This window comes from Gobio gobio, assembly GCF_949357685.1.
Source record: "Gobio gobio genome assembly, chromosome: 8".
NCBI lineage: Eukaryota > Metazoa > Chordata > Actinopteri > Cypriniformes > Gobionidae > Gobio > Gobio gobio.
The window spans coordinates 24,517,079-24,534,375 of NC_137114.1; the positions used below are offsets into that span (position 1 = coordinate 24,517,079).

At 45.8% G+C, this 17,297-nt stretch overlaps 2 protein-coding genes across 2 annotated transcripts; both read right to left on the bottom strand.

Moving 5' to 3' along the window:
* Positions 1-2,255: 2,255 nt before the first annotated feature.
* LOC307131125 (sialic acid-binding Ig-like lectin 14) lies at positions 2,256-5,036 on the bottom strand (the record flags this gene model as incomplete). The annotated part of the gene is made up of 6 exons (XM_079824614.1): positions 2,256-2,367; positions 2,449-2,494; positions 2,624-2,902; positions 2,993-3,283; positions 3,380-3,703; positions 4,976-5,036. 6 exons carry the CDS (start codon positions 5,034-5,036, stop codon positions 2,256-2,258), a joined length of 1,113 nt encoding a protein of 370 aa, XP_079680740.1.
* Positions 5,037-5,649: 613 nt separating this feature from the next.
* tekt1 (tektin 1) lies at positions 5,650-16,635 on the bottom strand (the record flags this gene model as incomplete). The annotated part of the gene is made up of 7 exons (XM_079822991.1): positions 5,650-5,809; positions 5,900-6,096; positions 14,142-14,367; positions 14,485-14,625; positions 14,993-15,121; positions 16,088-16,253; positions 16,446-16,635. The coding sequence occupies 7 exons, from the start codon at positions 16,633-16,635 to the stop codon at positions 5,650-5,652; spliced, it is 1,209 nt and encodes a 402-aa protein (XP_079679117.1).
* Positions 16,636-17,297: the final 662 nt, after the last annotated feature.

Below are 17,297 nucleotides of genomic sequence, written 5' to 3' on the forward strand. Positions count from 1 at the left end.
TATGAGACACTTGTTGCACACTGCAGTGAGATATTAGGCATGGTAAAACATGTAAATCAAGAAATCATAAATCAAGAAAACGGGATTTAAACAATAAGACTAACTGTGTTGAGCTATAACAATGATTCATTTTCTGTCGATGAATGTATCCAAACAGTTGCTCACTGTCTAATAATGAAACATAATATATTAAAGCGTATTTGGTGTTTCCATGGTTTCTACAAAAATAAAACCGAAAATCAAGGGTAACGCGGGTATGATGTCATTGATAGGCGACACACAGACACAGTCTGTGTCCTGGTTAAAATTGCTTATTTCACTGGATTTAAACATTCTTGGAAACAGTTGGGATAGTGTAAGTACACAAGTCAAAATTATACACTGATCAGGCATTATGACCACATTATGACCACTGACAGGTGAAGTGAATAACACTGATTATCTCTTCATCCTGTTAGTGGGTGGGATATATTAGGCAGCAAGTGAACATTTTGTTCTCAAAGTTGATGTGTTAGAAGCAGGAAAATGGGCAAGCGTAAGGATTTGAGCGAGTTTAATAAGGGCCAAATTGTGATGGCTAGACGACCGGGTCAGAGCATCTCCAAAACTGCAGCTCTTGTGGGGTGTTCCCGGTCTGCAGTGGTCAGTATCTATCAAAAGTGGTCCAATGAAGGAACAGTGGTGAACCGGCGACAGGGTCATGGCCTCATTGATGCACATGGGAAGCAAAAACTGGCCTATGTGCTCAAATTGGTCAAGAAGTTAATGCTGGTTCTGATAGAAAGGTGTCAGAATAAACAGTCCATCGCAGTTTGTTGCGTATGGGGCTGTATAGCCGCAGACCGGTCAGGGTGCCCATGCTGACCCCTGTCCACCGCCGAAAACGCCAACTGGACACATGAGCATCAGAACTGGACAACAGAGCAATGGAAGAAGGTGGCCTGGTCTGATGAATCACGTTTTCTTTTACATCAGGTGGATGGCTGGGTGTGTGTGCGTCGCTTAAAGAGGCAGTGTGATGCTTTGGGCAATGTTCTGCTGGGAAACCTTGGGTCCTGCCATCCATGTGGATGTTACTTTGACACGTACCTAAGCATTGTTGCAGACCAAGTACACCCTTTCAGGAAACTGTATTCCCTGGTGGCTGTGGTGGCCCCTAGAGGATTTCAGCAGGATAATGCCCCCCTGCCACAAAGCAAAAAAGTTTCAGCACAACATTGAGTTTAATGTGTTGACTTGGCCTCCAAATTCCCCAGATTTTAATCCAACCGAGCATCTGTGGGATGTGCTGAACAAACAAGTCCGATCCATGGAGGCCCCACCTCTCAACTTACAGGTCTTAAAGGATCTGCTGCTAACATCTTGGTGCCAGATACCACAGAACACCTTCAGGGGTCTAGTGGAATCTATGCCTCGACGGGTCAGGGCTCTTTGGGCAGCAAAAGTTGGTCCAACACAATATTAGTAAAAAAAAAAAAAAGTATGATGATAACGGAGCAAACAACGGTAAATGTTATTGTAAAAAAAAAAGTCTAAACTACAAATGTTTTTTTTTTGTCTTTACAGTAATGTCATACACAAGTGTACACAAACCTTAAATTTATTCAGGAATATCACCTCAGGACAGAAGACAAAATGACCATTACCAATCCCGTTTATTCCAGCTTGGCAAACCAGCATTTGGTTGGGTTTCTGAGGGGGTGCATAATTCTACTGCAGTGAAATTTAACCCAGGATAACACACAAAACTACCCAACACTTTGAAAATAACTTAACAGGAAGGACCCAGCAGTCTGGGTAAAAAATTAACCCAGAAAATTTTAGTGTGATAGTTCTGCCCCAAACACACACTATAGAGAGGAAACACGCGCTGTTTCAGAAATTCAGAGGAAACTTCCTAACAGATCTGAATTTAACAGTTTGAGTTTTGTCAACAAACTTACTATCTTAAAAGTCCTTTTAAAGGCATGAAATGTTGTATTGAAACGATCATAAGAAAACACAAGACCTTTGTATACAATCACAACTTTTAATTAAAATTAAAGTCTTAACATATAAAGATTACAAATCTTCTAACATAGTGGAATAAGAAAGTTTTTAAAAGCATTATGCTGGCATGAAGTGAAAATGACAAAAACAAATGAGCATGATAATATGCATGCTAACTGTTTCACTTTATGCTGTGTAAGAAAAGCCGCTTGACGTATAAACTCAACAAAAAGCTTTATTTCAGCTGTAATGTGTTGATAAAACCACTAAGTTCTCTCTGAAGACGTTTTAATAGTCTCATACACAGATTCATCTCTCTTCAATGGAGTCATGTAGACATTGTTGTCATCTTTTGGTTTCTTGCATTTTTCTCTCCTTCTGTCAAAATGTTAATGGTAAAATGTGTGCTATCAGTGACCAACACAAACAACATCTATTTCTTGAGTATGAAGTTCTTACCGTAGGATGACAGTCAAACAGGAAGCGAAGATGACATTTACAACAACTGAAAGGATAAAGAATATCCAAGGGGTGGACAAACTCCAACTTACTAAAAAATGAGAGAAGAATAAAGGAAATGAATATGGCAGAAAATGTAAAATGCTTGGAAAACACATGATTGTGTCCTGCCTACCTTTGGGTTTCTCAGCACGGTTGTGCACTTGGATATTCATTTTTGTCCAACCAATGAGATTCTTACTGACACATTCAATGGTAGCATTGAGGTTCCTGGAACTAGCAATGGAGATGGTGATGATGCTGATGGTGTTCTCTGCTGAAAAGGCACTGTGATATTCACCGTCCAGAATCGTCCAGTATATCTGGGGTAATGGCACACCACTGCTGACACACATGCAGGTCAATTCATCACCCCTCACCAAACAACGGGAGCTATTCAGGATTTTAGGGGCATCTGAAGAAAAATGATACGTTTATTACAAAGATGATGTTCATCATCTTAACATTTGAATTTATGGTGTGTTATAAGTGAAATGATACATACGTCTTACTTCAAGGATCACAGTACTTTCAGTCTGTATGCTTTCTTGAAAAATTACAGTGCAGGTGAGCTTAGTATTGTGATGTTCAGGCTCAGGATGAAAAATCATTATTGAAAAGTCCTTTTGCGAACCAAGCACTCCAAGACCATAAAGTATAATTTCATCAGGCTCAATCCCTTTCCACACAACATTTGCTAAGGGATACATGCAATCCCCTGGAATTTTGCAGGATATCTCGGCCTTCTCTCCCGCTGTGAGTTGTGGGACGTCTATAGTTGGTTTCTGGGTGAGCTCTAAAAACAATGATTTATTGGAATCAGAAATGTATAAATGAATCAATGTGTGTGCAACTTTCTCTGTTAAAAATGCACAACAAACACACAACCAACCTATTACAGTAATGTTTACTGTCTGAGGAAAGATGTACACTTTCCCTTGTCCCCATTCCAGTTTCAATCTGTATTCACCATCAGATTCACCCCGAACCAAGTTATTCAGCACAAAGCTGCACTCTCTCTCATTGAATGATCCAATGGCAAAACAAGGAACTTCAGCAGTTGGATTTTGTGGATCTCCTTTGACCCAGGTTCTGTTAATGGGTTCTGAGACACTTTGAGGGACAGTGAAAGAACATAATGCCCTGATGCACAAACCGGCCTCTCCAGTGTAGCTGTCACCTACTGTGATGGAGAAGTTAGTCGGATCATCAGGGTCTGAAATAAAAAACAAAATCTAAAACATTCACAATACCGTAGTTTTATTAAATTTTACTAACTAAACTAAAGCCTTTTCTTCCTCTGAACCTTGATCTTGGAATTTTTCTTCAACCGTATTTTCATAAATTTTTACAACATGGTATTAAAATCAATGACTCAAATCAAAGGGACAAACATTCTTTTTAATAATTTACATTATAGTTCACCCAAAAATGAAAATTTGCCCACGATTTACTCACCCGCAAGCTATCCTAGGTGTACATGACTTTCTTCTTTCAGACGAATGCAATCTGAGATATATAAAAAAAATGCTCCGGGGGGCTCCGAAGCGATACGTTTGTGTAAGAAAAATATCCATATTTAAAACTTTTAAAGCTAAAATAACTAGCTTCTGGCAGATGGCCGTACACAAGTCGACTTACGGCAAAAGAGTAACCCCTGACATGATTTAGGGGTAGCGTAAGCTTTGACGCTTCTCGCAGTTCAAACATATAGGGCTGGGCAACAAACTCAAGCCCCTCTTCTGTTATATCGAAATCCTACGACATTTCTCTTTAAAAAATCTTGTTTTAGACTTCTAATTCGTGACTGGTGTTCCGACCGTCTGTCGGAAGCTAGTTTTTTTAGTTTATAAAGTTTTAAATATGGATATTTTTCTCACATAAATGCATCACTTCGATTCAAAAGGCCTTTGTTAACCCCCCGGAGCCGTGTAGAGCAGTTATATGATGGACGGATGCACTTTTTTGGGCTTCAAAATCAAATCCTCTACACTCTATTCACCCATTATAAAGCTTGGAAGGACATTATTTAATATATCTCAGATTGTATTTGTCTGAAAGAAAAAAGTCAAATACACCTAGGATGTCGTGTGGGTGAGTAAATCATGGGATAGTTTTCATTGTTTTGGTGAACTAACCCTTTAATTGATTTAGTTTTTCGCTTATCACACCCAGTTTTATTTCTTAACCAGGAAAAACAAAATAAGTAATAAATAAATAACAGTCATAGTCATAGAAATGCAGCAGATGATGGGGCTTTCAGACACTTGATAAGTTCAGAAAAATGTGTAAAACAATGGAGTCAAAACATTTAATTTGACATAAAAAACAGGTTATATTATAGTGAGGCCTTTTATATGGTGATTCTTGAATATTTGAAATGTTTTCATGACTAAAAAGTCTCTTAAAGGATCTCTTAAAGAGTTCTCTATAAATCAGGGTAATAAGACCATGATGAAATACACACAATACACAAGTTAACACTCACCAAAATGATCACAGTCTGTCATTTGAACGACAGTTAAGATGAACAGCAATCTTTGCAGCATCTCAGACTAATATAATGAGAGAAATACAGAAATAATGTCTGTTTAAAGCACAACACACATATAGTCTTATTTGAAATTAGTTATGAAACCTTTATTATCAAAATTGTTAATGGTCGCTTACCTAATATTTGAAGAGCTCAAAAGATCTGATGTGACCGTTTTTCTTCGGATCCGTTATGTGCTTCTTACTTGATCTGACTGATTTTGTTTCAGAAAGTTCCTGTTATCTTTACCATAGAGATGTGTGTACTTGATACCCCATCGCATGAATACTAACTAATACAGAAACTAGTATTGTTAGCACTGAAATTATTTTCTGAAAAACTGATATTTATATATTTATACCCAAATCTTTGCCCATTTCATAATGAATTATGATGATTACATTTTTATTTCTCATCACAAACCCTCAATTCATGTTTTAAGACTAGAACCAAGTAACTTGGGCTCATCTTTTTTATTTGTATACATTTTCTTTTATTTTGCAGACATTTTATCAAAATATCTCCTTCAATGGGGTGTGTGGAACAAACTCTATGAGGAAACATCCCAGTACATATTTTTAAAGACATTAGATAACTCTTCTTCCAAAACCGCCGTACGTGAGCTCTGTTCAGAAGTTGTGAATAACGACCGGCTGATGTAGCTGAAGGCAGATCACCTCATCTATATACAGAGAGTTGGTCTTCACCTGGATCTCCCCCTCCAGGCTCAACTGGTTGCTTGCTAGAGCTTTCAGTTCCATCTCTGAAAGTTCTAGTGCCTCGACCAGTCTAATGCAGAAACCATAGAGGAGGGAAAGGCTTTTATTTGGGATATACTAGCATATGGGACAAGTAATTCATGTTATATGTTTGCTTTACCTCTCGATGTGGTTAGCAAGCTCCTTGACCTCTGCCAGCAGTTGGATTTGAGCCGGGTCGTGGCAGAGCTCAACGTTGGGCCTTTGGCTGCGAGCAGACAGTCGCGTCTGAGCCACTTTCAGTGGAGCTTCTTTCTCTGCGATAGCCACTTTTAGAGCCTCCAGATTCTTTTCTTGATTTGCTATCTCTGCTAGCAGCTTTGAGAGAGCACATAGACAAACAAAACTAGTCAAATTATAACTATAATAACAACCATAACAACAACAAAACTTTGAATGAACCCTACAAATAAAAGAACGCAATGGATTACTAAATTAATAAATCAATTAATGTTATTCTTAAAATATACATTTTTGACTTATTCAGTTTATTACAGTATATGGCTAGGAATCCACATTATATTATATATCAGCAAATATTATTAATTAAATAATATTAAATTATTTTAATATATAAATTTTGCCAATATTTGTTATCTGTATTTATTCTTTAACAGTCCATGCTTATTTCCCCTATTTTTACATTTAGATTACCTTTGCCATCATCTAACACTCGCATAAAGTTGATGTTTGAAAAAACACATACATTTAATGACACTCTTAAATACAATCTTTAACATATCTCAATATAAATATCAATTTTCACCATTCCATTACTGTTCATTATAATGTTGTGATGCCTTAATATATGATATATATATATATATATATATATATATATATATATATATATATATATATATATATATATATATATATATATATGTAATTTTTTAACTACAAATTATTGCTTCCGGTCTACTCACACGAGCGATCATGAGGGGGGCATTGTGAAGTTCATGTGAGAAGTTACGAATATGGCTCTGATTTTGGGACCTGCGTCTGCGCAGTAGTGACCTCGAGACCTGAGTCTGCGCAGTAGTGACCTCGAGACCTGAGTCTGCGCAGTAGTGACCTCGAGACCTGAGTCTGCGCAGTAGTGACCTTGGGACCTGAGTCTGCGCAGTAGTGACCTCGGGACCTGAGTCTGCGCAGTAGTGACCTCGGGACCTGAGTCTGCGCAGTAGTGACCTTGGGACCTGAGTCTGAGCAGTAGTGACCTCGGGACCTGAGTCTGCGCAGTAGTGACCTCGGGACCTGAGTCTGCGCAGTAGTGACCTCGGGACCTGAGTCTGCGCAGTAGTGACCTCGGGACCTGAGTCTGAGCAGTAGTGACCTCGGGACCTGAGTCTGAGCAGTAGTGACCTCGGGACCTGAGTCTGCGCAGTAGTGACCTCGGGACCTGAGTCTGAGCAGTAGTGACCTCGGGACCTGAGTCTGCGCAGTAGTGACCTCGGGACCTGAGTCTGCGCAGTAGTGACCTCGGGACCTGAGTCTGCGCAGTAGTGACCTCGGGACCTGAGTCTGAGCAGTAGTGACCTCGGGACCTGAGTCTGCGCAGTAGTGACCTCGGGACCTGAGTCTGCGCAATAGTGACCTTGGGACCTGAGTCTGTGCAGTAGTGACCTCGGGACCTGAGTCTGCGCAGTAGTGACCTTGGGACCTGAGTCTGCGCAGTAGTGACCTTGGGACCTGAGTCTGCGCAGTAATGACCTCGAGACCTGAGTCTGCGCAGTAGTGACCTTGGGACCTGAGTCTGCGCAGTAGTGACCTCGGGACCTGAGTCTGCGCAGTAGTGACCTTGGGACCTGAGTCTGTGCAGTAGTGACCTCGGGACCTGAGTCTGCGCAGTAGTGACCTCGGGACCTGAGTCTGTGCAGTAGTGACCTCGGGACCTGAGTCTGCGCAGTAGTGACCTCGAGACCTGAGTCTGCGCAGTAGTGACCTTGGGACCTGAGTCTGCGCAGTAGTGACCTCGGGACCTGAGTCTGCGCAGTAGTGACCTCGGGACCTGAGTCTGCGCAGTAGTGACCTCGGGACCTGAGTCTGCGCAGTAGTGACCTCGGGACCTGAGTCTGCGCAGTAGTGACCTCGGGACCTGAGTCTGTGCAGTAGTGACCTCGGGACCTGAGTCTGCGCAGTAGTGACCTTGGGACCTGAGTCTGCGCAGTAGTGACCTTGGGACCTGAGTCTGCGCAGTAGTGACCTCGAGACCTGAGTCTGCGCAGTAGTGACCTTGGGACCTGAGTCTGCGCAGTAGTGACCTCGGGACCTGAGTCTGCGCAGTAGTGACCTCGGGACCTGAGTCTGCGCAGTAGTGACATTGGGACCTGAGTCTGTGCAGTAGTGAGCTCGGGATCTGAGTCTGAGCAGTAGTGACCTCGGGACCTGAGTCTGCGCAGTAGTGACCTTGGGACCAGAGTCTGCGCAGTAGTGACCTCGGGACCTGAGTCTGAGCAGTAGTGACCTTGGGACCAGAGTCTGAGCAGTAGTGACCTCGGGACCTGAGTCTGAGCAGTAGTGACCTCGGGACCTGAGTCTGTGCAATAGTGACCTCGGGACCTGAGTCTGTGCAGTAGTGACCTCGGGACCTGAGTCTGCGCAGTAGTGACCTCGGGACCTGAGTCTGAGCAGTAGTGACCTCGGGACCTGAGTCTGCGCAGTAGTGACCTCGGGACCTGAGTCTGAGCAGTAGTGACCTCGGGACCTGAGTCTGCGCAGTAGTGACCTTGGGACCAGAGTCTGCGCAGTAGTGACCTCGGGACCTGAGTCTGAGCAGTAGTGACCTCGGGACCTGAGTCTGAGCAGTAGTGACCTCGGGACCTGAGTCTGCGCAGTAGTGACCTCGAGACCTGAGTCTGCGCAGTAGTGACCTTGGGACCTGAGTCTGCGCAGTAGTGACCTCGGGACCTGAGTCTGGGCAGTAGTGACCTCGGGACCTGAGTCTGCACAGTAGTGACCTCGGGACCTGAGTCTGCGCAGTAGTGACCTCGGGACCTGAGTCTGTGCAGTAGTGACCTCGGGACCTGAGTCTGCGCAGTAGTGACCTCGGGACCTGAGTCTGCGCAGAAGTGACCTCGGGACCTGAGTCTGAGCAGTAGTGACCTCGGGACCTGAGTCTGCGCAGTAGTGACCTCAAGACCTGAGCCTGAGCAGTAGTGACCTCGGGACCTGAGTCTGAGCAGTAGTGACCTTGGGACCTGAGTCTGCGCAGTAGTGACCTCGGGACCTGAGTCTGCGCAGTAGTGACCTCGGGACCTGAGTCTGTGCAGTAGTGACCTCGGGACCTGAGTCTGCGCAGTAGTGACCTCGGGACCTGAGTCTGCGCAGTAGTGACCTCGGGACCTGAGTCTGCGCAGTAGTGACCTCGGGACCTGAGTCTGTGCAGTAGTGACCTCGGGACCTGAGTCTGCGCAGTAGTGACCTCGGGACCTGAGTCTGCGCAGTAGTGACCTCGGAACCTGAGTCTGAGCAGTAGTGACCTCGGGACTTCAGTCTGAGCAGTAGTGACCTCGGGACCTCAGTCTGCGCAGTAGTGACCTCGGGACCTCAGTCTGCGCAGTAGTGACCTCGGGACTTCAGTCTGAGCAGTAGTGACCTCGGGACTTCAGTCTGCGCAGTAGTGACCTCGGGACCTGAGTCTGCGCAGTAGTGACCTCGGGACCTGAGTCTGCGCAGTAGTGACCTCGGGACCTGAGTCTGCGCAGTAGTGACCTCGGGACCTGAGTCTGCGCAGTAGTGACCTCGGGACCTGAGTCTGCGCAGTAGTGACCTCGGGACCTCAGTCTGCGCAGTAGTGACCTCGGGACTTCAGTCTGAGCAGTAGTGACCTCGGGACTTCAGTCTGCGCAGTAGTGACCTCGGGACCTGAGTCTGCGCAGTAGTGACCTCGGGACCTGAGTCTGCGCAGTAGTGACCTCGGGACCTGAGTCTGCGCAGTAGTGACCTCGGGACCTGAGTCTGCGCAGTAGTGACCTCGGGACCTGAGTCTGCGCAGTAGTGACCTCGGGACCTGAGTCTGCGCAGTAGTGACCTCGGGACCTGAGTCTGCGCAGTAGTGACCTCGGGACCTGAGTCTGTGCAGTAGTGACCTCGGGACTTCAGTCTGAGCAGTAGTGACCTCGGGACTTCAGTCTGAGCAGTAGTGACCTCGGGACCTCAGTCTGCGCAGTAGTGACCTCGGGACCTCAGTCTGCGCAGTAGTGACCTCGGGACTTCAGTCTGAGCAGTAGTGACCTCGGGACTTCAGTCTGCGCAGTAGTGACCTCGGGACCTGAGTCTGCGCAGTAGTGACCTCGGGACCTGAGTCTGCGCAGTAGTGACCTCGGGACCTGAGTCTGCGCAGTAGTGACCTCGGGACCTGAGTCTGCGCAGTAGTGACCTCGGGACCTGAGTCTGAGCAGTAGTGACCTCGGGACCTGAGTCTGCGCAGTAGTGACCTCGGGACCTGCGTCTGCGCAGTAGTGACCTCGGGACCTGAGTCTGCGCAGTAGTGACCTCGGGACCTGAGTCTGAGCAGTAGTGACCTCGTGACCTGAGTCTGCGCAGTATTGACCTCGTGACCTGAGTCTGCGCAGTATTGACCTCGGGACCTGAGTCTGCGCAGTAGTGACCTCGGGACCTGAGTCTGCGCAGTAGTGACCTCGGGACTTCAGTCTGAGCAGTAGTGACCTCGGGACTTCAGTCTGAGCAGTAGTGACCTCGGGACCTGAGTCTGCGCAGTAGTGACCTCGGGACTTCAGTCTGAGCAGTAGTGACCTCGGGACTTCAGTCTGAGCAGTAGTGACCTCGGGACTTCAGTCTGCGCAGTAGTGACCTCGGGACCTCAGTCTGAGCAGTAGTGACCTCGGGACTTCAGTCTGAGCAGTAGTGACCTCGGGACTTCAGTCTGAGCAGTAGTGACCTCGGGACCTGAGTCTGTGCAGTAGTGACCTCGGGACTTCAGTCTGCGCAGTAGTGACCTCGGGACCAGAGTCTGCGCAGTAGTGACCTCGGGACCTCAGTCTGCGCAGTAGTGACCTCGGGACCTGAGTCTGCGCAGTAGTGACCTCGGGACCTGAGTCTGCGCAGTAGTGACCTCGGGACCTGAGTCTGTGCAGTAGTGACCTCGGGACCTGAGTCTGCGCAGTAGTGACCTCGGGACCTGAGTCTGCGCAGTAGTGACCTCGGGACCTGAGTCTGCGCAGTAGTGACCTCGGGACCTGAGTCTGAGCAGTAGTGACCTCGGGACTTCAGTCTGAGCAGTAGTGACCTCGGGACCTCAGTCTGCGCAGTAGTGACCTCGGGACCTCAGTCTGCGCAGTAGTGACCTCGGGACTTCAGTCTGAGCAGTAGTGACCTCGGGACTTCAGTCTGCGCAGTAGTGACCTCGGGACCTGAGTCTGCGCAGTAGTGACCTCGGGACCTGAGTCTGCGCAGTAGTGACCTCGGGACCTGAGTCTGCGCAGTAGTGACCTCGGGACCTGAGTCTGTGCAGTAGTGACCTCGGGACTTCAGTCTGAGCAGTAGTGACCTCGGGACTTCAGTCTGAGCAGTAGTGACCTCGGGACCTCAGTCTGCGCAGTAGTGACCTCGGGACCTCAGTCTGCGCAGTAGTGACCTCGGGACTTCAGTCTGAGCAGTAGTGACCTCAGGACTTCAGTCTGCGCAGTAGTGACCTCGGGACCTGAGTCTGCGCAGTAGTGACCTCGGGACCTGAGTCTGCGCAGTAGTGACCTCGGGACCTGAGTCTGCGCAGTAGTGACCTCGGGACCTGAGTCTGCACAGTAGTGACCTCGGGACCTGAGTCTGAGCAGTAGTGACCTCGGGACCTGAGTCTGCGCAGTAGTGACCTCGGGACCTGAGTCTGAGCAGTAGTGACCTCGGGACCTGAGTCTGAGCAGTAGTGACCTCGGGACCTGAGTCTGCGCAGTAGTGACCTCGGGACCTGAGTCTGCGCAGTAGTGACCTCGGGACCTGAGTCTGCGCAGTAGTGACCTCGGGACTTCAGTCTGAGCAGTAGTGACCTCGGGACTTCAGTCTGAGCAGTAGTGACCTCGGGACTTCAGTCTGCGCAGTAGTGACCTCGGGACCTGAGTCTGCGCAGTAGTGACCTCGGGACCTGAGTCTGCGCAGTAGTGACCTCGGGACCTGAGTCTGCGCAGTAGTGACCTCGGGACTTCAGTCTGAGCAGTAGTGACCTCGGGACTTCAGTCTGAGCAGTAGTGACCTCGGGACTTCAGTCTGCGCAGTAGTGACCTCGGGACCTGAGTCTGCGCAGTAGTGACCTCGGGACCTGAGTCTGCGCAGTAGTGACCTCGGGACCTGAGTCTGCGCAGTAGTGACCTCGGGACCTGAGTCTGCGCAGTAGTGACCTCGGGACCTGAGTCTGAGCAGTAGTGACCTCGGGACCTGAGTCTGCGCAGTAGTGACCTCGGGACCTGCGTCTGCGCAGTAGTGACCTCGGGACCTGAGTCTGCGCAGTAGTGACCTCGGGACCTGAGTCTGAGCAGTAGTGACCTCGGGACCTGAGTCTGAGCAGTAGTGACCTCGGGACCTGAGTCTGCGCAGTAGTGACCTCGGGACCTGAGTCTGCGCAGTAGTGACCTCGGGACCTGAGTCTGCGCAGTAGTGACCTCGGGACTTCAGTCTGAGCAGTAGTGACCTCGGGACTTCAGTCTGAGCAGTAGTGACCTCGGGACTTCAGTCTGAGCAGTAGTGACCTCGGGACTTCAGTCTGAGCAGTAGTGACCTCGGGACTTCAGTCTGAGCAGTAGTGACCTCGGGACCTGAGTCTGCGCAGTAGTGACCTCGGGACTTCAGTCTGAGCAGTAGTGACCTCGGGACTTCAGTCTGAGCAGTAGTGACCTCGGGACTTCAGTCTGCGCAGTAGTGACCTCGGGACCTCAGTCTGAGCAGTAGTGACCTCGGGACTTCAGTCTGAGCAGTAGTGACCTCGGGACTTCAGTCTGAGCAGTAGTGACCTCGGGACCTGAGTCTGTGCAGTAGTGACCTCGGGACTTCAGTCTGAGCAGTAGTGACCTCGGGACCGGAGTCTGCGCAGTAGACCCCTCGGGACCTGCGTCTGCGCAGTAGTGACCTCGGGACCTGAGTCTGCGCAGTAGTGACCTCGGGACCTGAGTCTGAGCAGTAGTGACCTCGGGACCTGAGTCTGAGCAGTAGTGACCTCGGGACCTGAGTCTGCGCAGTAGTGACCTCGGGACCTGAGTCTGCGCAGTAGTGACCTCGGGACCTGAGTCTGCGCAGTAGTGACCTCGGGACTTCAGTCTGAGCAGTAGTGACCTCGGGACTTCAGTCTGAGCAGTAGTGACCTCGGGACTTCAGTCTGAGCAGTAGTGACCTCGGGACTTCAGTCTGAGCAGTAGTGACCTCGGGACTTCAGTCTGAGCAGTAGTGACCTCGGGACTTCAGTCTGAGCAGTAGTGACCTCGGGACTTCAGTCTGAGCAGTAGTGACCTCGGGACTTCAGTCTGAGCAGTAGTGACCTCGGGACTTCAGTCTGAGCAGTAGTGACCTCGGGACTTCAGTCTGAGCAGTAGTGACCTCGGGACCAGAGTCTGCGCAGTAGTGACCTCGGGACCTGAGTCTGCGCAGTAGTGACCTCGGGACCTGAGTCTGCGCAGTAGTGACCTTGGGACCTGAGTCTGCTCAGTAGAGAGCGGGAAGTAGAGCCGTGATATTAAAACCCTGCCCACACTCCTGCAGTATCTGTTAGCACAGTTTACTGCAGAGCAACTCATTATGTTGGTGTGAAATAAACAGTTATGGAAATGTAGAAATTAAAGCTAAAGCTCCAATCTCCTCCTGAAAAAAAAGAAAGTCTGTTGGTGCCTCAGTGCCTACTCGCTCAGAGAAGCTGTAAATTATGACCTCAAACCCCCATTTTTATAGCATCAACTAAAACTAAACTTATTTTAAAGAACGAACGCTTGAACTAACATCAGCGTGATAAAAACTACCTAAAATGACAGAAACCATCTTTGGAAAAAATTTATTTGAAGTGTAATTTGATTGTTTAGTTCGTCTCGTGTCCTGGGGAGGGGGCAGGGTTTATGAGCAATACTGGGACCAACCACCTGGGGGCAATCGAGACACTTTGGCTTCACTTTTCAGGACGTGTGTGGCACACTTGGGTAGTATGGATTACCAACATGAACGCTGCATGTGTGTGTTTTTTTTCAACCGTCGACAGAGCGACACCCATTCAATGGCATTATATGGACTCGCAGAGATTGATTATTTTCCTAAAAATCTTTGTTTGTGTTTATGTGAAGAAAGAAAGTCATATACATCAAGGACATAATGAGGGTAAGTCATTTTGTCTTTTGGGTAAACTATCCCTTTAATTTACAAGTGCAACTCACCTCATTGAGCTGGTTCTCAAGCTGTGTTTTAGCAGTTTTGGTCTCCTGTATGCGCAGCTCAAATGCCCTTCCCGTAGCCTCATGCTGTCTGCGCATGTCTGCAGCCGTCTGCTCCAGCAAGCTCGCCACAAGAGCTCTCAGAGAAAGAGAGTTATTCTTCTCCTTCTCTGCTTTGCTAATGTTAACGTTGCAGAGGCTCTCCCATTCCTCTGGAGTCACTGCAATTCTGGAAATGGTAAAGGAAATCAGTTTGCAAAGGGAAAAAGTTGGAAGACCTATTTTCAAATGCATGCATATAACAGAATTACATTTCAAATACTGTATCATGAACATGTTATCTTACCCAACACTTGTAAAGTTTGAATTCCCGCCGTTTAAATCAGGCGACGTGTTAGTGAGACGAGAGCAGAAATCATCGATGCGCTCGGCCTGAAATTTGTCCTGCAAGTCCTTTTCCAGATAGTACTTCACTGAGCGAATGAGCCTGAAAAGCACAGGAATCATTTACAAACTAAAATGTAGGTTTGAGCAAATTGATGTTTAGTTTATTGAACAACACATACCGATAATTCAGGGGTTCAGTGCCATATTTTAGGACTTTTCAATTGCTACTGAATGTAGCAATTAATTCAATTTGCAATTAAATTTAAAGCAGCCATATACACATTTTAACAATACACAATATTGTTTTATTAAATGATTATTTATAGAATTATTATCATTGAAAAATATATTGTTTATTATATAATTTGTAACGTTTACAAGTTTGACAGACATTCTCACAGGAAATATTATAGACAATTGAATTCCTTATCAGTTAGCCCTTGGAGTTTTGTCACTGTCCCACCAACCTGATCTGCTCATTGATCTGCTCGACTGTTCGCTGCAGCAGAACCATCACTCCCTCAATCACCTCCTTCTCCTTCAACAGTTCCTCTTCCACCTCATCATGCACCAGGTCAATCGCCACACGCTTCTCTCTGAGGATGTCCCGTACATATCACATGATTAGGCTACCAATGAGACATTTTGTAAAAGATTTGATCTGTAATAATGAATGATGTCGGCCTAATCCTAAATTGGGGTGGTTAATTTGTCTTACACTACCATTCAAAAGTTTGGGGTCACTAAGATTTTTTTAAAGTTTTTCGAAACTCTTATGCTCAAGGCGGCATTTATTTGATAAAAAATACAGTTAAATATTATTACAATTTAAAATAACTGACTTCTATTTGTATATACTTTTATATACATTTACATTTTTTATATAAACTGTCATTTATTTTCTGTGTTTTTTCAGTATCATTACTTCAGTGTCACATGATCCTTCAGAAATCATTCTAATATGATGATTTGCTGCTCAATAAACATTTATGATTATTATCAATGTTGAAAACTTGTTCTGCTTAATATCTTTGTGAAAACCATGATACTTTTTTTTTATTTGAAATAGCCTATATATTTTTTTGTATCAATGTAAAAGTCTTTAAAGGTGCAGTGTGTAGTAATTATGAGGATCAATTGACAGAAATGCAATATAATATACATAACTATGTTTTCAGTGGTGTATAAAGACCTTACATAATGAACCGTTATGTTTTTATTACCTTAGAATGAGCCATTTCTATCTACATACACCGCGGGCCCCCTTACAGTGAAGTCGCCATTTTGCTCCGTCATGTTTCTACAGTAGCCCTATACGGACAAACTTCTCTACAAAACGCTAAAAATACGACATTTTTGTCCTGTGTCGGCCCCTGTAGCTCCTCTAAGTGCTTCGAAAAAGGAGGGGTGAGCAGTGAATGATTGCAATTCACAACCTCACCACTAGATGCCGCTAAAATGTACACACTGCACCTTTAATGTCACTTTTGATGAATTTGGTCATGTAGTTCAACACTTGATTTCAGTAATGTCCCCTGGTTGTGCTCTACAGAGAGAAGTACCTCTCAGTCAGACATTGCAAAGTCACTTGAAGAGGTTCAGAGCAGCTCTCAAAGGCTTTTTCTACACGGCTCTTGAAGATGCCGAGGGTCTCAATCTCCTGCACCATCTCCTCAAACTTATTCTCCAGTTCCTGCCTCCAGAATTTGATGTCATGGATTCTCTGCTCTGAAGAAGAAGAAGACTACAGAGTTGACTAGGCCAGAACGGTTTATGTTTTATCAAGGAAATCAATAACCCTATCTAAAATAATAACTTCCTCTTTTCATAATTTCTACGGTACCACTAATCTTTAAAAGGTCAAGTGATATTACACTTCCTGTCTTACTGCACATCTCACATATTTTAAGCGTTGCATACCGAGCCTCTTTTGTGCATCCTGTTGCATGTGTTTGGTATATTTGTTACTCTCCTCTATGAGTCTCTGACACTCTGCTGTCAGTCTCTCCGAGTGCACTCGTTCTGCCTCAGAACTCCTGAAATGCACCTGGTTTGCATGCTTCCACTCAGATGGCAGAAACTTATCAGGGGGTCCCATCAGCCTAGACATTTTTCTAATGAGAAAGAAAGCCATTATTTGGTTTTTGAAATTATTTAGGTCATTGTTTTATGAATAGGCCTACTATAATAAGTACATTTTATTTATTGCATTAAAGCCTTACTGTTGCCAAAAACAACTAACATGACAGTATAAAAAAACAACGGGCAAAATACAAAAAATTCTGATATCAGTTAACGTTACCATGTCAGGATATCAGTTAACGTTTTAAAACGAACATTTTTCTTCATCAACTCTTGTCTTAAACAGTCTATTCGGTGTTGTAAGATAAATATGAGTTAGAATTAAGATATTAAGCGTAAATAAAGTGTCTTACCTGTCAGATATTAATGCCTATGTACTGCAACTCACTGAAACACGACAGCTGACACTCTGCCGGCAAGTAAACACGCGGTTACTATGGTAACATTACAGTAACTTAACAGCCGACATCGTAGATGTCATATTTTATTCGTAAGTGGATAACTTAGACCCTTTTCACACATTTTCAAATTATTTACAGTTTTCTCATAAGTGGAAGTCGTCATAGTTGGATAACCTTATATAGCAGTGAATGATTACATTAAATATATATTTCTGTTCCCATTTGTTCAAACAGCAAAGTCAGAAGAGAGAAAGACGTCACTCCCACAGCCGCTGTATTAGGAAAAACC